Genomic DNA, 21530 nt, shown 5'->3' with positions numbered 1-21530 from the left:
TGCTAATTGAAACTAGTGATAGTATGTTTAGGCAGTTTTAAAAAATCATGCTTTGCTGTTCTTAGAAAATGACTCATTTCCTTTACATATATGTTTATCAGTTTTTAACCCTACTCTATATTAGCAACAATATTCCAGCCAAATTTGCTTAAAAAGCATTCTTATAAAGAGATTAGAAGTATAGGAAATGTAATCCACATAGAACATATTACTAAACATACTTTCTCTTCCTTTTAAAATATATTTTGTCACAGAGCTTTTCCGTGTTTTGTATAATATATCATTTCTTGTGGTTTTGTCTAAATTAGATGGCTTTATTTCACAATTGATTGGTTCAGTGATACAATGTGTGCTATTGCGGAGTGTCCCTCAGGAGCTGCACAGTGGTCTCTGACATTTAATAGGTACCATTTGAAATGTTACCATTAAACAAAAGATGTATATTGCTCAGAATATATGTTTGTTTCAAAAACATTAAGATAAAAATTTTGAGGGTGTGGAACTAAAAATGGCTTCATGACTATTTTTGGGTTTAAGCAGGTGCCTTAGAAAAAATATTTGCAGATTCAGCAAGTATACTTTTAAAAACATTCTAAGAGACTCTATTTTAGGAAGTGAACATTTTGCACTATAAAACATGAAAGCCATATGTGATATATTTCTTGATAGTACATAGATATGTTAAATTCCTTAATGGAATAGTCAGAATATGATTTGCTCTGTCTTGCATTTTGAGCATAACATGATAGTGTAGCTAGATGTGAACTGAAGAGCACTTTTCAAAGACATTCCAACAAAATAATAAAAGAACAAAATCATGAAATAATGAAAATCTCAAGGTCTTCAGGAATTTGAGATTTTTTCTTGTGACTATTTCTGTACTGATTTTTAGATGACAGTTAATTTTTACTATGAAATCTATTCAATATGAAGGAATAGGATAAGATCAGCATTCCATGAGTAGGTGTCATTCAACTCTCTTCTGATTGGTGTAAACTTTGTTTTTCTTCATTTTAAAGGATTTCATAGTTAAGTTATGCCTTAAACAATGTTCTTTATTTTAATTCTATAAGATGTTAATTAAAAATAATGCAAATACATATAAGTACACACATATGTAAAACAAAATTATTGGTAATTGTACTAATTGTCAAAAAGAACTTTTCAATCCTATCAGTGTAATAATATTTTTTTAATCTTCAGTATGCTGAATTATAATGAGTCCTGACTTACGGATAGTTACTGCATTGGGAAACCCCAGAAAAAGGAGTGATTCTAGGTTGTCTTTGTTGTAGCATTTCTTATAGTCTAATTGAGTTACTGACCTTTGGGAGAAATCCTATATTAATTTCTTTTTGCATAGGATTGTGCAAAGTCATTTGCTTACTGTAAATCAGTCCTTATAATGCCATTTTCTAGGATCCTGCTTTGTCTTATAGCACAGATTCTATAGAACACAAATAGAAGATACAATGGGAGTGTTACGTATAATTTAATATATTTTTATCAGCTGTTTTAATAAATATTAAATAATTTTTGGAGACTATATTCAAATTATGTTTTAAATAGTTTGAACTATAACCTTCAAAAGAAAGAAATACATTAGCTGAACTATATTTATAGCTCTCATCTCATTATTTCTATATATTTTCCTGACGTCATTCAAATTCTTATTTGAAGAACATAAAAACATGAGCTCTGCAATAATTCCCGTATAAACCCAATCTAGAAAGTGAGTTTTTAAGTAATTCTAAAAAGAATGATAATGGGTTTGAGGGTTGTTTGTTTTATTTTCCAACAGTATCTTATTTTTTTCTCTTTTCTTTCCTTTTTCCTCATGAAAAACCTGCAAAACCAGGAAATATTTGTAGTCAATTTCAACAGAGTATTTTTACATTTTTTTAGGATAGACACTTTCTTATATTTAATAATTTATAAAATATTAATTTGCCACAACCTGAGATTTTTTGAAATTTGGAAAACTTAATGAAACCAATTATAATTTTACAGCTTGATAAAATTGTTTTTTTGTAAATGTATGAATCTTCTCATAAGATTTTACATTTATTTATTTTAATAATGTAAAACCCAGAGACCAGAAAATAAGATTGAAAATGAGATTCTTAAAAAAAAATTCTAAAATATAATATGCAATTATTTAAGTGTACTAGATTGTTTTTAGCCTTTTTAAAGTTACTTCCACTAAAATACCACCTTTTTCTGCTAGCATACTATTTTCCTTCTAGTTTTATGGCAATGATAGTGTTTTCTATAAAAATAAATTGTTTCTTTCTACAGCTGCATTTGACAAAGGTGATGATCGAAGACTTGGCAAAAAGCCTGTATTCAGTAGTTCTCAGGTAAACTTAAAATTTTACAGGTCTGAAAAAAGATGCTAAATAATTTAAAGTTTATTATTTTATATTTCAGTGATTTCCTTAAATATATTCTTTAAGTAAAGCTGATTTTTTTTAAAGATTTTATTTATTTATTCATGAGAGACACAAGAGAGGCAGAGACACAGAGAGAGAGGGAGGCAGAGACACAGGCAGAGGGAGAAGCAGGCTGCCTGCAGGGAGCCTGTTGTAGGTCTCAATCCCGGATCTTGGGATCACGACCTGAGCCAAAGGCAGATGCTCAACCGCTGAGCCACCCAGGCATCCCAAATAAAGCTGATTCTTAATGAAAATAATTTTGAGTCTTTCTCTAATCAAGTAAATATTCTATACATTTTTAAATGATGTGAATTTTTAGTATCCAGCTGGCATAGGAAGTGAAATATTCAGCCTTTTTTATTTCTTTGAAAACCTTTTTGGCAACTAATGTATTGGAGCTATTCCGACAGATCAGAAATTGTCTAAAATCCTAGACCTAATTCAGTGTCTAATTTTCTAATTAACCTACTTCTTACAAAAGATTTTAGTTGTCCCAGTTTTCTCTATACTAAGTTTTTAGTTCATATAACACATTTTTGGTGTGAAAAAGGCAATTAATACCAAGAGTATAGTTGGTTGTGTTTTACTTTTAAAGTTACTTGCTGTATTTATGTGATCAAAAGTAGTCAAACTCTTAGAAACATGAAGTAGAATAGCAGTTCCCAGGGCTGGAGATATAAGGAAAAAGGCAATTTTTCAGTAGGTATAGAATTTCAGTTTTACAAGATGAGAAGGTTCTAGATATTTGTTGCACAAGATCTATATAGGGAGCATTTTTGTTCTTCCCACTTAAAAATGGTTAAGATGGTTAATTTTGTCTTTTTTTTAACCCCTTCCCACACACAAATGACTTGCTTTATTTGTTATAATGTTGAACATTTTTCTTCCCTAAGCATGGAACACTGCTAGACTCCCCCTTGACCGTTCTTAGGTATATTATAAGTTCCACAGAACATACTCTGAAGTGGTACATTAGAACATTTTTCTCTATGTACTAGTTCCCTGTTATCCCCAGTGGGTTTTTTTTTTCAGGCTCCCCTAGAATTATCCTACCTGCCTTTCTTTCTGCTGTTCTACTAGCTGTTATCAACCAGTCTTTTCCTCTTTCCTTGCCTTACAGTGAAATAGAACAAAGTCTTGTTGCTCTTCCTTACCTTCCTGACTTTCAGGTTGTCCATGGATTTATACTGTTAACCACAGTGGGAAGAAAACAGGGTAATACATTTCCCTCTGAAGGACAGTATACTGAATTGGGTGCTGGACATGGAATAATAAGAGTTAAAATCTTGACTTCACTTTTTTTTTTTTTTTTATCCTTACCTAGATTTTTATTGGTTTTGTGAGGAAGTGAAGAGGAAAATGTGTGGCCTCCATGAGGCCAAAAGGCTGAATGCAGGGTACAGGTTTCCTGGGGTCTTTCAGCATCATTCTTTACCTGCCTAAGGTGTTTTTGCTTACCCCTACACAGAGGTGGGAAGTGTGTGTGCGAGTGTGGGAGGGAAGGATGGGTAGAGGAGAAAAGTTTTCTAGCCAAGTGCAAGGGAAGCAACTCTGCTGCCTGGCAGTTGCCAGGACAATGCAGCCTTGATTTCACATTTGTTATCTCTGCCATATGTGAGTCTTAGCTTTCTTGTCTGTAAAGCGGACTAATAAAACCTAGCAGAATTATTGTGAAAATTAAGTGAAATAATTTATGTGCAATTGTTTGATATGCAGTAAATGCTCAATAGGTATGGAATGAGTAAATGTGTTTTACAAAAAGAGATGAGATCTTCTGGAAGTGGAAGAAAGTTAATGAGATAAGACAGAAAGATTTAAGAAGAGTTCTGGTACCATAATACTTAAGGTAATGATGTCTGGGACTTGTTTCAAAATAAAATGGTAGTTATATATGAAACAAATTTGGCCAAGAACTGATCATTGTTAAAGCTGGTAATAGGTCCATGATTCATTATACTATTCTATCTTTTGATTATGTGTGAATTTTACTACAATAAAAAGTTAAACAAAAGGAATAGTAACTGGAACTAAAGGGTATCTAAGGGGAATTCTTTAAAAGGTTGACTCTTTTTCTCATTTTTGTCAATAGCATGTGGTGATCTTCCCACTTGGCCATTCGTATATAAGAAATATATGTAAACTTTGCAGATGGAAGTTAGAGAATACGTAGAGTTGATGTGTGTATGTATTGTATCCTCATCATGCTATACCATGTTAATATAAAGTTTCTTATGGTTACCCCATGTACTACATAGATCTCACCCATAGCATGATGCTTTAAAATAGATTCAAGGATACAGAAAATTAAGTAGGATCAATTTTAAGGGTGAGAAGAAGTCTAGAATCAGAAGTCTACCTGGTATTTATTTATTTATTTATTTAATTTTTATTTATTTATGATAGTCACACAGAGAGAGAGAGAGAGGCAGAGACACAGGCAGAGGGAGAAGCAGTCTCCATGCACCGGAAGCCCGACGTGGAATTCGAACCCGGGTCTCCAGGATTGCGCCCTGGGCCAAAGGCAGGCGCCAAACCGCTGCGCCACCCAGGGATCCCTCTACCTGGTTTTAGATATTAAAAATAGGGAATGGTTATTTTTTGAGCTAAGATTTGATCAAGAAAACAAAAAATGAGGGCCAAACCTATTTGAACTTTATAAATATTACATAGAATCCTAGAACTTTACACTGAGTAGGACCAAGTCTCCACCCCCTAGAAATATATAATATGAGGCCCAGATATGTCAATGACCTCTTAGATATCCTAAGTCAAGTAGGTAAAGCCATGACAGGAACCCAGTAATTCCTTTATTAGTACCACACCTAGCTTTTCCTTAAACTTAGCCAGGTTATTACTTTGTGCGTGCGCATGCATGTGTGTGTGTGTGTGTGTGCGTGTGTGTATGTGTGTATTCCCACTCCCATATATATGTTATCTTTAACTTAGGCAAATTTCTAATGTAAAAAAAGTTTTTTATATTCAGGAATATTAGTCCTTGAACTATATGTCAGTATATGTTCAGATTTGACAACATGCATCACATTTTTTTTTGAGTACCCAGTATGTTATGGGCACAGTGGTAAAGGACACAAAGACGAAGACAGCACAGGTTTTTCCTCAGACCTCTGCAGTTTCATACAGCTTTTCAAAGCAGGGGGACGTATTTCCTAAAGAGTAGCAATGTAATTTTAAAATTTTATTCTGCACTTCCTACCACTTTTTAAAATGTTGTTAGGACCTGTTAGAAGGACCTTGAGACATTGGTCCTTCCCTTTTCACCTTTTTGCCTACTTCATCTGTTTTTAGAACCTCTTTTCCTCCACTTTCTCCATATAGCCAGTGCCGTATTACTATTTTGTTTCTTGCAAAAGCCAAACTTGTCACATGTACTGTCTTGTTTCCCAGAGGCTTGTGGCCCCCAGCCCCCACCCCCAAAGATTAAATCTTCAGTCATAAAATTTCTGGCATTTGGGGTAGGATTGAAGAAATGGTTTTTGGTGAAAATCTTTATAATATCCCTCAAATTATACCATGTAGATGATTGTCCTGCTTAAAGCAGTAAATCATGAGGTCAAGTCCTACTTCCATCCTACCAAGCATGTAACCTTGGTAAATCACATACCAGCTTTAATTCTCAGTTTCTTGTCTATGAAATATAGATAGCAACAGGAGCTTATTGTTGCTTCATACAATATGAAGAGTTTTAGCAAGGAACCTGGGAGTGGGCCCTCAAAAAACGTTGTACATAGTTATCATTGGCTCAAGGCATCCTGACACCTTTAGGTGTTAATCTCTAGCATAACTTCACAAAGCTAAATAGTATGCCTTTTTAAAATAGCATTGCCTTTTGATTTTTTTATGCTGTATTTTAGATTCAATTAAGGTAATGTCATGAAAGACACATTCAGATGATCAAGAATAATCCAATTTTGAGTGACCCTATATCCTTTTTTTACATTTTTTAATATATTTTTAAATTGGAGTTCAATTTGCCAATAGCATAACACCCAGTGCTCATCCTGTCAAGTGCTCTCCTCAGTGCCCATCAAGTGACCCTATATCCTAATGTGATCTTTACTTTTTCCTCTTTGAAAAGTTGGCTTATTGAGACAAAGTATTATAAGTCAAAGACTTTAGTCAAGTTATAAAGATTTTTTTTTTCTTCTTTGTAGCAAAGGAGACAAGTTTCTGACTCTGGTGTTATAAAAAACAAATCTTGGAGAGGAAATACCAAGGATTGTTGGAGTTATCCCTCTACTAAGCAAAAGATGAAATCTGATGGATTGGGAGCATCTGGACATTCATCAAATACTAATAGAAATACTGTAAATAAAACTTTGAAACATGATGATTTAAAGGAAAAGGGTGGTACAAAAGTAGCATCTAAAGTTTCAAAAGAACTTAAAACTGGGGGGAAAAATGTCTCTGGAAAGCCCAAAGCTGTAATAAAGTCCCAAACAGAAAACAGTGATAATGCTAAGTCAGCAAATGCGTCACCTAGACAAGCTGTGGAAAGATCAGCAGCAGTGTCAGCAAATGGACAGAAAAATTCATTAAATGAGAAAGGAGTGAGAAATCAGGAAGGGCACATTACAGGTGCCAGACCCAAGGTACTCACTGGAACCTTAAACGTGCAAGCCAAAGCAAAGCCTTTGAAGAAAGTGACAGGAAAAGATTCTCCATGCCTCAGCATTGCAGAGCCTGCCAGCAGATCAACCAATTCAAGTATGGAATTACTGATTTCCACTGAATGTCTGGATGAACCAAAAGAAAATGGAGCAGTAGGAGAAGAGAAGCCTTCTGGTGATAAATTGTCCTTTTGTGAACCTCCAGGACAGACAGTGAAAAACAATGTGGAAAGTATCAAAACTTCTTCTGTAGGTGGGTTTTAGTACCCCTATTTTTAATAGCTCCTGACAGTTAAAGTTCCTAGAAAAAATGATTCTATGTTTGGATGTTTATTTAGTTTCAAATGCCAAGAAGCATTTATTTACATGTGTTCATGCAAACTGAGAGAAAACATACTTCTTACCACATTAACATTTATTTTTGGATATAGTGTCTGACCAGTGAATTTATGCATGACATTCACATATGCAGTGTTCAGTTTCATGACTGACTTTTCTTAATTTACAGTAGTAAAATCTCGACCTGTTTCAAAAGTTGCCAATGGAACTTCAAATAAAAAAAGCATTCAAGAAGAAACTAATATAAATAACAGGTAAATTTTCATTCTTTTTTTTTACCTATACATTAGCTTTCTCTGAAAGTTAATTATATGCTAACTTCTAGCCAAATATTTTTAAAATATCTTTTCTTTTTTGTTAGAAAATTTAATGTATTTATTTATACAATATTTTAAAACTTTATTAGAACATAGTATATTTATGAAAAATGATTATTGATACAAAATGATAGATTACACTTGTGGCACTTGATTCTGTATTGCTTTATCATACTTAATTAACCTACAGGTTTATAAACTTAAAGACCTATGAATATAAGGTTTTCCTATTTTTAGAAAAAAAAAAAGATATTTTTAATTTCTTTGAAAAAAATATTTCATATATGGGTCTTTTAAAAAGTGCATGTGATGCCATCTGAGTATAATACTGAATGCAAATCATTTTTCTTAGTGGGCTAAAGAAGGTCACTAGCAAAGGATATAGTGATCCAGTACCACAGGCTATTATAAAGAAAAAAGGAAATGGCAATGGATGTGCTACAGCTCAACAGAGGACAAAAAATGCCTCATCTAATCTTGCTAAAACTCAAGGTAAAGCTGATATGGTCCTAGGTATTACATCTGTGTTTAAATTGAATAAACAGAACTCTGATTTGGAACTTTAGCAACAAATAAGAATATGACACGGTTTCACTCATTTTATATTTGTATCATACTATAGAGATAAGATTTTACACTTTAACTTTTAGATAAATATTTTTTTTTAAAGATTTCTTTATTTGAGGGATCCCTGGGTGGCGCAGCAGTTTGGCGCCTGCCTTTGGCCCAGGGCGCGATCCTGGAGACCCGGGATCGAATCCCATGTTGGGCTCCCTGCGTGGAGCCTGCTTCTCCCTCTGCCTGTGTCTCTGCCTCTCTCTCTCTCTCTGTGTGACTATCATAAATAAATAAAAATTTATAAAAAAAAAAAAAAGATTTCTTTATTTGAGAGAGTGCCTGAGTGCATGCATGGGGAGGGGCAAAGGAAGAGGCCCAAGCAGCCTTTGGAGTGCAGAGCTGGGAGGAGGCAGGCAGATGGATTTATAGACCTGAGTCTAAGCTGAAACCAAGAGTGAAACCCAGCTGCCCCTAGATAAGTACTTTGGTATTTCAGGGTGTGGGTTTAGTTTTAATTGTCTTTTATGAGAAATAATTAAAAGAGTCACTAATTTATCTGCATTTTTGGTCCTTTAATATGTTATGCCTAGGTTTTTTCAGTTTCATTGACAACTACAGAAATTCCATACAGAAAACCAGCACTAACATTAGAGCCCTTTACAAAAGCAATGGTATAGTCTTGAGAGCTGTATTATATAGGGAAGAAGAATTTTCCTTCTGTGCCTGTTTTGCCGTGTTCTAAGAAAGAAAAGCATAATGATCAGATTGCATAATCTGCTGACCTAATAACTGATTTTAAAATTAACTTGCTTTATGCATTAAGCATTCACATAGGTAAGAGCAGTTTGTTAAAACCTAAAATCGGGATCCCTGGGTGGCGCAGCGGTTTGGCACCTGCCTTTGGCCCAGGGCGCGATCCTGGAGACCCGGGATTGAATCCCACGTCGGGCTCCCGGTGCATGGAGCCTGCTTCTCCCTCTGCCTATGTCTCTGCCTCTCTCTCTCTCTCTCTCTCTCTCTCTGTGACTATCATAAATAAATAAAAATTTTTTAAAAAACCTAAAATCAATTTTGAGTTAGATAATGAATTAATACTGAAAGTATATTTTAAAATAAACCAGAGAAAAATTATTCATGTTCTAGTAATAGCTAAAAATTAAACATTTAAAAAGATTTGGCAATTCTTTTTGATAGATTTAAATATCATCTCTAGGACTTAACCAGTGTAAACAAATAGAGTCTCATAATTAATCCTTTCCCTCCAATTATCAGTTTTAGTTTCTATTACACATCTAAGTCGTTAACCTAAATGATCTACAATAATAATGATTTAGTTATGAAAAGTAAATTAGTTTTGTTCATGTTTGACAGAAAAAACTGTAGTAATTTCAACATTTCTATTTTATATATTTTTTTAAGATTTTATTTATTTATTCATGAAAGACACAGGCAGAGAGAGAGAGAGGCAGAGAGACATAGGCAGAGGGAGAAGCAGGCTCCATGCAGGAAGCCCAATGTGGGACTTGATCCCAGGGCTCCAGGATCATGCCCTAGGCCAAAGGTAGACGCTCAACTGCTGAGCCACCCATGCATCCCTCTATTTTATATTTAGTTTGATTCTCCTTTTTCAGCTGTGTGGAATAGTGTTTTTTTCCCAGAAAAACTTCAAAGGGAAGACCCTTCCTGCTCTTTTGTGATATAAGAAAATCAGATTTTTCCACCCTCATGGATTTATGCAAATCCAATTCTGGCATAAAGATCAAAACTCTTTACTTGAGGAAGAAAGATCCTATTTAAATAATTTTACTAAGATGCTGGAATAATCCCCCTATATTTGTAATAAAAATATTTTTTATTTTATCATGTACTAACACCTAATCTTTTGTTGTCCATTGTTATGGATATTTCATTGTTTATTTTATTTCTTATAAAGTAATTTGAAAATAAATATTGCATTTCATTCACAAATTGTAAGATACATTGTATTTTTAAATTTTCTTTTCTTTGGATCTCAAGGAGAGTCACCAAATTCAGTAAAATCTTCAGTCTCTTCAAAGCAGTCTGAAGAAAATGTGACAAAATTGGACCTCAATACAACTACAGATAAACAAACACCTAAGAAAAAGATTGTCAAGCAAGGACACACACCTTTGCCCAAGGTTAATGCAAAAATAGGGGCAATGCCTAAAAACTTAAATCAGTCTAAGAAAAGTGAAACTTTGAGTAATAAAGATTCAAAACAGAAAATGCTTCCTGGACAGGTTATATTGAAAACTCAGCCTTCTCAAAGACCTTTAAAAAGTGAAACATGTGTTGTCCAAAAAAGTATGCTTCATGATGTACATGAAAATAATAACAAGGATGATATTTCTGAACAGAAGCCTCATGAACCTCTAATTAATCTCACATCAGAAATCAGCAGTACAGAAGCTTTCCAGTCATCATGCAAACCTGAGCCACAAAAGCCATTAAGCAACCAAGGGAAAGAGAAATTAGTATTAGAATGCCAAAGTATTTCAAATCTGGATAAATCAATAAAACATGAACTGGAATCAAAACAGACTGGTTCAGATAAAAATGAAGCAAAATTTTCTGGCAAAGAATCAGATCATCCCAACACAGCTAAAATATATTGTCATTTTGATGGGAGTGCTAATGTAGATTCAAAATTTTATACCACCACTGCCCTAAAATCCATGATTTCAAATCCCAGTGAAAACTCTTTGAATTCTAATCCTGTTTGTGATTTAGACTCAGCAAATCCAAAGCAAATCCATTCAGTATCAGACAGGGAAAAGCAAGGAGAGGAACAAGATACAAATAAAAAATTAAGCATTAAATGTGTCAAAGATGTTTTACCATGTGTTCCTGGAAGGACAAATGGCACCTTAAATTCTGTCCAAGATGACAGAAAATCTAAAATTCATGTAGAAGAACAGAAAATTCCTAGGCACTTATCTGATGATTCTGGTATGAGTGAAATCAAACATGCTACAGCAGACTCAGATATTTCCTCCAAGTGTGTTTTGGAACATACATCAGGAAAAAATTCTCCTAAAGATATGGAAACAACAGAAACTCCAGATAGCCATGAAACTCCAGAAGTTCCATTTATGAGCCACTGGAATTTGAGTACCAGTGGTCTGCATCAGAGAGAGAGTCCTGAATCTGATACTGGCAGTGCTACCACATCCTCTGATGACATAAAGCCCAGATCTGAAGACTATGATGCTGGAGGGTCTCAGGATGATGATGGGTCAAATGACAGAGGTATTTCTAAATGTGGCACTATGCTGTGCCATGATTTTCTTGGAAGAAGTAGTAGTGATACCAGTACTCCTGAGGAATTAAAAATATATGATAGTAACTTAAGAATTGAAGTGAAAATGAAAAAGCAAAGTAGTAATGATCTTTTCCAAGTCAATTCAACAAGTGATGATGAGATTCCTAGGAAAAGGCCAGAAATTTGGTCTCGATCTACAGTAGTCCACCCTAGAGAAAAAGAAAATATTCTACGAGGCAGCATCCAGTTTGCTCAAGAAGTAGATCAAGTTTCTTCCTCTGCAGATGAAACAGAAGATGAAAGATCTGAAGCTGAAAATGTTGGAGAAAATTTCTCTACATCTAACTCAGCTCCTCAGCAGTTTCAGGGAATAATTAATTTAGCTTTTGAAGATGCAACAGAAAATGAAAGTCATGAGTTTTCTGCAACTAAGAATTTTAAAAGATCAGTTTTACTTTCAGTAGATGAATGTGAAGAACTAGGATCTGATGAAGGGGAAGCCCATACTCCCTTTCAGCCTTCTGTAGATTCTCTTTCCCCTTCTGATGTTTTTGATGGCATTTCTCATGAACATAACGGAAGGACCTGCTATTCCAGGTATACACATGGAAGTGAAGGTAGTATTTTAGAATGTAAACAAGATAAAGGCAAGAGTGTATATAAAAACGAAAGCTCTCTCTTGGGTCCCAGTAGCATTGACTCATCAAGAAAAGATAAACAGAGTGCTTTAGCCACAGGAAAAAAGTACACAGTAGATGTCTTGTCCAAAGGAGGCAGACAGCTTCTTCCAGAAGATAAAAAAGTAAACAGTGGAAACGATGTGGATAATGACTTTCAGCAACGCAGCAAACTCTCAGATAGTGATATAAAATCTCAAGAAAGACCGTGTCATTTGGAGCTTCATCAAAGAGAACCCAATTCTGACATACCAAAGAACAGCTCTACAAAATTTCTAGACTCCTGTCGGAGTCAACTTCTGCCTCAGGAAGGTCAAGTGAAAGAGAACCATTCTACTGCTACCAAAAAAGCTAATATTGCTTTATCTGCAGGTAATGTACAGAAATAGAAATACTAAATCCATAAGAAAATGAGTTTATAGAATTTTAAAGTTGTATGTAGCCCTGAATGTTATATTTTAGTTAGAATAATTAAGCAACAGATTTGAAATTCAAATGAAAACTTAAATTTCATAATAATATGAAAACTAGCTAGTTAATCTTTATTGTTCACTGAAAATCCTAGTGCAGAGTTAAGATCTAGTAAAATTTTGGTTATTATTAGAGTTAATCTATTAAGAGATTTTACATAAAAGAATGAAGAGAAAAACTTAGTTTGCTATTATTTAGTTATTATGTCTAATTTAACATAAAATTCTTGACTATTAGAAATTTTATTATACATTGGATATGATTTATGGACTATGCTAAGTATATATCTAAGAGGGCTGTGCAATAACTATAGTAATATAACTAAAAGCACTGAACTATTTTAACTAGATTAATTATTATAATTTATATGCATTTTACAGAGATTAAGACTTTAAGCATCACTATAATTCTAAAATTTTCAAGTAAAAAGATAAATTTCCTAAAAGAGATTATATTTAGAAGCAATGATAATATATGAAAAAAGCCCAGGCTTATTTCATATGAATAGATGATTTCCTGTCTAATTGTTTTGTGTGTTTGTCTTCCTTATTACAGTAATTTGAACTAATGACCCACATTTAAAATATGCAATAGTGGCTGACTGCATAGCTATTGTATATCAGAACTAAGAAAGATACTGATCAATAGCCCTTGTTCAGCAAAATCACAACAGGGAGCTCTTTAAAGTTGTACTTTTTTGTTTGTCCTTGCTTGCATCCTCCTTTGCATGTGCAATATACAAATAAGGCTTTAGACAAAATGTATGTATCCCCTTTTGGAACTGACTCACCTTAAAAGTCACCATCAAATAACCATGTCTTTTTTTCTTCTTTAAGTTCCTATTGTAGTGAATTAGATACATGTGCATATTCTATGTTTATGTTTAAATAATTTTTGTTTTCTGTATCACAAGTTTTCAAATTAAAGTATGGAGAATTATTATTAGTTGCCTATGTTAATTTGCTGCTAAACATTCTTCGGTTGGTTTTTTTTTTTTTTTTTAACGTAGAAAAAGAAATGCCTCAATAATCTTGTCAATTTTGTATAAGTGTTATTTTTTCCATTCTGTTTTTTGGGACTATATTATATTGTTTTAATATTATTCTACAAAACTCTGAGGGATACCAACATGTGCAATTTTTACATTGTGTAGTATTATGAATTATTTCAGGAGACATAGATGATTGTGACACACTGGCACAAACCTACATGTATGACCATCGGCCTTCAAAAACCCTCTCTCCAATATATGAGATGGATGTAATAGAAGCATTTGAGCAGAAAATGGAATCAGAAACACATGTTACAGACATGGATTTTGAAGATGATCAGCACTTTGCAGAACAAGATTGGACACTATTAAAGCAATTGCTCTCTGAACAGGATTCAAACTTAAATATTACGAATTCTGTTCCTGAAGACTTAAATTTAGCACAGTATCTAATCAACCAGACACTACTTTTAGCACGAGATAGCTCAAAACCTCAGGGTAAAGCACATGTTGACACTTTGAACAGATGGAGTGAACTGACCTCTCCCCTTGATGATTCCTCAGCAAGCATTACCATGGCTAGTTTTTCCTCTGAAGATTGTTCACCCCAAGGGGAATGGACAATTCTGGAACTGGAAACTCAACATTGAGAGTATTAACACTTTGGAAAATTTTGAACTATGCCACCACTTTATTTTTTGATGCTTATATTATATCCAAATAATTGCATTAGCCAGAGATAGACTGTCCTTAATATTGAGGGAGTCTTTCTAAATTTATGGGGTACACATAATTTATTATTAATATGATATCACATATAGGGAAAAGGTGTTTTTCTAAAATTTGAGCATGTTTTATTAATTATTAGACAAATTAGTAGACTTATAAAGAAAACCTTCAGTTTTCCTTTCCTAACTGATCATTTGTTCACTTGTTTATAATTCAAGAATTTAAAATGTGAATGCACAAGTAGATCAGTCCCTTTACTTTTTGCTCTGCATATGGTAATAATAATTTAAAAATAAAAACTTATTGTGCTTGTGTCAATTTATGTAGAGTTAATCAGTGAGTAACATTGAAACTCAGGGTGGTGTGATTGAGCCTGAGAGCTAAATATTAGGAAAAAAACCCTTCATTTTCCCAACAGTGCAGGTCCAAGAAATTGTGAAGTAAATGCACCTCAAATTTCAATCATATTGATACTGAAACGGAAATAGAATCCCTTGTAACTCTATTTTTGGAGTATTTCCAGAGAGAGACATCTGCCCTTATTCAAAAGAAGCAGGAGAACTGTCCATTTGTTTCATCTGTATAGACTTTATAGTTAGATAATTGCTCTTTATTTTCTATTCCATATTAGAGATATTTTGGAACTGTTCCAGCAATAAGCCTGCACTAAATACTAATTGTAAAATGGGTACATGAGGCAATCGAGTTACTGAGTTAAACTGTATGTATGTGTGTACATACACACGTGTGTTTGCTTTCTCCACACATCTATATGCTCTAGTTCCTTATTTCCTTGATCACATTGTCTTTCAGTCTATAATTTTGGTAGCAAGGCAGAAATAATAATCTTTTTTACAAAATGGTACTGGAGAGCAAACACTTGGATACCTACTTGATCTAAGAGGACACTGCCCTTAGGATGATGAGATTTAGTAGAATTAGCCTCTCTCCTCAAAGCTATATAACTTACATATAACTTCTCTAAAATATGTCAAAAGTAAGGAAAACTTTTGGTTTAGAATTCCTTTTTTAAAATAAAATAACAGTTCTCAACAAATTAACAATAGAATGAATCTGTATATTGAATATCCACATCATATTAATGCACGATCATTTGTTATTCTTGTATAATAACATTAACATTAGCCACTAACCTGTTATACCATAAATTTGCTATGCCTTTTTTAAATTAGAAGCTCTGTAGGGGCACTCATTCATTCAGTCGAGAAACAGGCATTGATTCTAGGCACTAAGGTACAAAAATAAATAAGGTTTGATTCCTGCTCCCCACTCAAAAAAAGAGTGTTTAGTTTCTAATGAGGGGAAAAACCATGTAAGAGAAAGGTTAAAATATAGATTGTAAGAACATTGTATTTTCAAGCTGGATGGGAATTTAGAGATTGGTCTAATCCTTACAAATTCTAAAGAAGAACTCTGAAGGCCAGAGGAGTTAAAAGATTGCCCCCCCCCCCCACCAAAATAAAAAAGATTGCCCAAGGTCCCACAGCTAATTTATGGACTAGAATCTGATATTCCTTAATTTTAATATGTTATTTCTACCATACAACACACTCATTTGATTTTTGTCATAAAACCTGAAAATAAAGTATATTTTATAATATAAAGAAGTAATGTATGATGGAGTCAGAAACAGTGCAAATTCCCAAGACATTGTGTTATTTCCTTTTCTCCAAATGTGAAATTGTTTTATCTTATTTTTAATAAATAGCTCAGAAGTTCTAAACTTTATAAATGAAACTTCTTTCCCAGTTTTAAGGTCTTAAAAACTTTCTTCTTGGATCCCTGGGTGGCGCAGCGGTTTGGCGCCTGCCTTTGGCCCAGGGCGCGATCCTGGAGACCCGGGATCGAATCCCACGTCGGGCTCCCGTGCATGGAGCCTGCTTCTCCCTCTGCCTATGTCTCTGCCTCTCTCTCTCTCTGTGACTATCATAAATAAATTAAAAAAAAAAAAACTTTCTTCTTAAACTACTATACATTAAAAAGCCATTCAGTTTCGTATCACATCTGCAAGGCATTTTGCTTAAGTAGTGACCTCTTAGGTAATTTCAGGACGTGTGTGTTTTCTTATGATGCTCTTTTGTGAATGACACATCTACCAGTCTGTTTCCTGTGGGACTCTTCAGGCTAGTACTTCATGATCTAACAAACACAAAGGGAAAAAAATTGCTAACATTTTATTATGTTATACACTGTGCTGAGTGCTTTAAATATGCAGTAACATATTTAACTCTCACAATAATTCTATGAGATTTATCTTCTTATCTTTATTTGACACATGAGGAAACTGAGTGAGTCCTTACCCTGGACTAGTTACCCTAGTGGAAGAAACTAAGAAATAATATACTATATTATTGTTTAGTAAGATAAGAGTTGTATATGATCAGAGTGTGTGAGCCCAGAAGGAGAAGCTATGAACAGCTTGTCGGGAAGAGAAGATTAGAGAAAGCTTCTTAGAGCAACTAGTATTCTGTAACTCCTTCAGAATTTCTATAAAGGGCTTAGTGACTGCAATCTAGTTGGAAGTATAGGCCAGGGGACTTAATTTGAAGTTGTATTTGTATAGAAAGTACTTTGTTTTTATTTCAATTGTATGTTATAGATCTATAAAAATAGAAATGTCCTTAAAAGATGCTTTTATACATAGTTTACATCATGTTGCAAAAAGTCCAATTGAACATACTCCCCCAAAATCCTATTTTTACTTTGATTTGGCTTGCTTTGGAGGACTGATAAAGATTACATAAACAGTTTGAAGCTTCTTTATACCATTTCTTGGAGCAACCGGGTAACCAGATGCTGGCTTTCAAGGATGAGTAAGAATTTGCTTGGTGATAGGGCATACTAGACACAACAGTGTATTAAAGAATGGTATCCAGGATGTGTGTTGAGGATGAGGAGAAAGTGAAAGGAGATAGAGCTAAAGAGCTGAGCTGGGGTTGGATTCTCAAAGTTATTAAATACTATGCTATAATGTTTAGTAAAAATCCTGAATTTAGTGAGAATTGTGTCTCCTTCCATTCTTCTATTTTTAACTTCATAGAAAAGCATTCTATGCTTTTTCTTCTTCTTTTAACTCCATAGAAAAGTGCATTCTTCTATTTTTAACTCCATAGAAAAGCTTTCCATGTTTTGAGGAAATACCCACCTATAATCAAAATGAGTAGTCATCAAAGTTGTTTTCTTAAGTAAAGTAACATAACCAGGTGTGTTTTAGGAAGGTAACTGTCAGCTCTAGTGACAATAGCCTGGTTTGGAGAAGCACCCAAGTCTCAGAATGCAATTAAAATAGTTTAATCAGGGGATCCCTGGGTGGCGCAGCGGTTTGGCGCCTGCCTTTGGCCCAGGGCGCGATCCTGGAGACCCGGGATCGAATCCCACATCAGGCTCCCGGTGCATGGAGCCTGCTTCTCCCTCTGCCTATGTCTCTGCCTCTCTCTCTCTCTCTCTCTCTCTCTGTGACTATCATAAATAAATAAAAAAAATAGTTTAATCAACCTTAGAAATGGGAAATGGAGGCGGATCTGGTAACGGAGATATCAGATAGATTGAGATTATAGAACTTGGTGAATAATTAGATGTTGGGAGAAGATTGAAAGGAATTTTATAATTGCTCAAAAATGGCATTTATTTAGGGGCACCCGGTGGCTCAGTTGATTAAGCATCTGCCTTCCACTCAAGTTTTTTTTTTTTTTTCCACTCAAGTTTTGATCCCAGAGTCCTGGGATCGAGCCCTGAGTCAGGCTCCCTGAGCCAGCTTCTCCCTCTCCCTGTGCCTGTCTCCTCCTGCTCATGCTCTCTCTCAAATAAAGTCTTTTTTTTATTATTATGAAATTGTAATGTTAAGTGTCATAATAAAACTCTGTATAAAGTGTAATCTGTGCATAAAGGAGAGGGAAGTGATGGAATGATACTTGGATAGGCTCCCTTACTATTGTAGGAGTTCACAACACAAAAGAGGCATACTCTTGGCAGAAAGAGTTTAGAAGCAGTGGGGAATTCTAGTTGTTCCATATGGCTAGAGAAAAGGGAACAGATGGTAAGGGCAAGGGATAAAGTTGGATGGGGATGTAGAGTCCAAGGAGTAACAATCAGATTTGCATTTTATTTTTATTGTTTGTTTGTTTTTAAGTAGGCTCCATGCCCCACATGGAGCCCAATGTGGGGCTTGAACTCGCAACCATGAGATCAAGACCTGAGCTGAGACCAAGAGTCACACACTTGACCAATTGAGTCTGGGTGTGCATTTTATAAAGATCATTCTGGGGGCACCTGGGTGGATCAGTCAGTTGAGTAACCGACTCTTGGTTTTGGCTCAGATCATGGTCTCAGGGTCTTGAGCTCAAGCTCCTAGTGGGGCTCCATACTCAGCAGGGAATCTGCTTGGAATTTTCTCTCTTCCTCTGCCTCCTCCGCCCCTTATTCACACTGTTTCTCTCTCCCTCAAATAATTTTTTTAAAAAGAGTGAGAGCGATCATTCTGGAAGCAGTATATAGAATGAAATGGAGCAGGGTGACGAGGCAGAGGGAGTCCAGTCATGAGTATTACAGTAACCAAGGCTTAGACTAGAGCAATGGCTATGGAGAAAGAGAGGTGTGGACATATTTGAGAGATTTAACATGTGGATTGGACTGATGTGGGGATGAGAAGAGGGAGTCATCTTAAAAGACTCAAGTTTCTGACTTGAGGGTGCCTGGGTGGTTGATGATATCATTAGCCAAAAATTGAAGCAAGCTTAGGATGAGTTTAATTTTGGACATCCTGCATTTGAGCTGCCTGTGGGACATTCAAGAGACTGAGGACAAAATACTGTGGAATAGAAAAAAGCCTGAGAAAGAGAATGAAAAAGAACATTCCGAAGAGAACTAGAAGACTAAAGTGAGGAGGAAAGAGTGATGAAAGTGATGAAAGTATAATATCACTATAATCAGAAGGGCAAATGAATGCTACAAGATTCCATTTGAACCTATCAAACTTAAAGTATTTTTTAAAAAACTACAATGTTAGGAAGAGAATGATAAATTTCAGATACTCATACATTGCAATGGGAATGTAAATTACCTTTCCTGTAAGTAATTAGGCAACTTATATCATGAATGCTTATCACTTATCCTGAACCTAGTTTTTTCCCTTCTTGGGATATTCTATTAAGAAATAAGATCTGAGACCTAGATATATTAGTGAAAATTGAAAACTAGCTGAATGTCAACAGTAGCAGAAGGCTAAATAAAGTATGATACATCTATAACACATTATGCAATGATTAAAATCATTTCCAGAACATTTGTCTAATGCCAAGGGAAGATGCATAAAGAAAAAACCCAAAATACATATTTATAATATCCCAATTTTCCATACTTACAGTATATAGAAAAAGAGACAGAGGAAATAAAAATGTTAATGATGGCTGTGGTTAAGTGGTACTGATTATTTTATCTTTTAAGTCACATATTTTCCATGTGTTCTACAAGGTGCAGAAAAATAAGTAGGTTGGTTTGTTTGGGGGTAAGTAATAGTTAACAGTGTTAAGTGCTGTTTGAGATGTCAGCTAAGGTATGCACCTAGACTAGTTCATTAGATTTGGACATGATTTTACTGGCAGCTTTTGTCAATTGGTGTTTTTTAGAGTAGTAGGAAGGGCAAAAAGATGAACAGGAAGTAAAGAAATAGAAGTTACTCTTTCAAGGAAGTTGCCTGAAAAGGAGACAGTGCTGGTTTGTTTTTAAGTTAGAAGCAACTTAAGCACTTTGAAAATAAGAAGTTGGGAATAATCACTGAATCAGGACCATTAAGGAAGAGGCAGGAAGCAGTGGGATCAAACACAAAGAGTTCTAACTAACACAGGGCACTTCAAGGAATTTCAGGTATTTAATATAACTAAAGTACTGAATGCCAAGTACAGCATTGGAAGATAAAGCTGGAAAAATACAGGCAGGCCAAAACATGAAGAAACCTGTAAGTCATGCTAAGCACAATAAACAAGCCATTTAGGCAAAAATATTTAAAATTTTTTAAAAGGCAAATACATTATAGGACTTTTATTAAGATTACTTTCGGTGGGGGCCCTGAATGGCTAAGTTGGTTAAGCAGCTGCCTTTGGCTCAGGTCATGATCCCAGGGTCCTGGGACCTAGCTCTATGTCAGGCTCCCCACTCAGCAGGGAGTCTGTTTCTCCCTCTTCCTCTGCTTATGCTCTCTTTCAAGTAAATAAAATCTTTAAAATCTTAGTAAAAAAAAAAAAGATTAACTGTAGAGTGTGAGTATATTTTGGGATGAGAAAAGGCTGGAGGAAGGAAGGCCTGTAAGGGGGTCATTGGAAAAATTAAAGAAGAAACCCAAGCTTAGGAAGTAATAGCAAGAATAGAAATGAGGATGGATTTGAGATATAATCAGAGGTAGAAAAAACAAGATGTGGTTGCTAATTGAGGGTGAAGACCTGGGAGAAGGGATAAGAATGATCCCCTGCCCATGTCCCATAATTATAACAAGTTAAAAAAAAAAAGAAAAAAAAAAAGGAAGGCTGATGGTTCCTGATAGGAAAAAAGACAATTTTAAATTTGGACATATCACAATTGAGATAACCAGGGTATACAGTATAATGTCTTTCAAAATTCAGAAACCCAACAAATTATGACCTTTCTTACTTCCATCCCATCTTCTGCAACTTTTTTGGGGGGGTGTGGCGGAGTTTGGACAAGTGGAAGTGAGGACTTGTTTTGTCTCAGTTTAATAATGATCTATTGCAGGATCTATTTTCAACTTGGAATTATCTACACACTCTTCTCCAGTGATAATTATATTATTTTCATATTGTAAATTCTTATACCAAAAGTACTTTGAATCTGGCCTACATATGAGAAGTATACATTTTTATCATGTTAATATTGCGTGAGTTACTTTTAGTGCTCATAATTCATCTTCCAAAAAGTGGTTCCTTAACTACTAATTTAGCCAACATTAACATAAGAATTTTAATTCTGAGAATTTCAATTCTACTCTGAGTCCACATTTTTATATTAAGATCCCAAACAATTTCCAAATCAGGAAGATATTAAGAAAAAAATACTTTCACACAAAGACATT

At 34.7% G+C, this 21530-nt stretch overlaps 1 protein-coding gene across 3 annotated transcripts in view; it reads left to right on the top strand.

Moving 5' to 3' along the window:
- BTBD8 (BTB domain containing 8) overlaps positions 1-14746 on the top strand; it is a 93233-nt gene extending 78487 nt beyond the window's left edge. For all 3 annotated transcript variants that reach the window (XM_025417666.3, XM_025417667.3, XM_025417668.3), the window contains 6 exons: positions 2299-2360; positions 6608-7316; positions 7572-7656; positions 8072-8211; positions 10294-12609; positions 13880-14746. In XM_025417666.3, coding sequence (XP_025273451.1) covers positions 2299-2360; positions 6608-7316; positions 7572-7656; positions 8072-8211; positions 10294-12609; positions 13880-14349 — 3782 coding nt within the window. In that variant the 3' untranslated portion in view covers positions 14350-14746. The remainder of the gene's footprint in view (positions 1-2298; positions 2361-6607; positions 7317-7571; positions 7657-8071; positions 8212-10293; positions 12610-13879) is intronic.
- Positions 14747-21530: the final 6784 nt, after the last annotated feature.

The sequence above is a fragment of the Canis lupus genome, chromosome 6 (genome assembly GCF_003254725.2).
Source record: "Canis lupus dingo isolate Sandy chromosome 6, ASM325472v2, whole genome shotgun sequence".
Taxonomy (NCBI): Eukaryota; Metazoa; Chordata; class Mammalia; order Carnivora; family Canidae; genus Canis; species Canis lupus.
The sequence above is the reverse complement of the archived record's forward strand: the minus strand, read 5'-3'. Positions and strand labels throughout refer to the sequence as shown.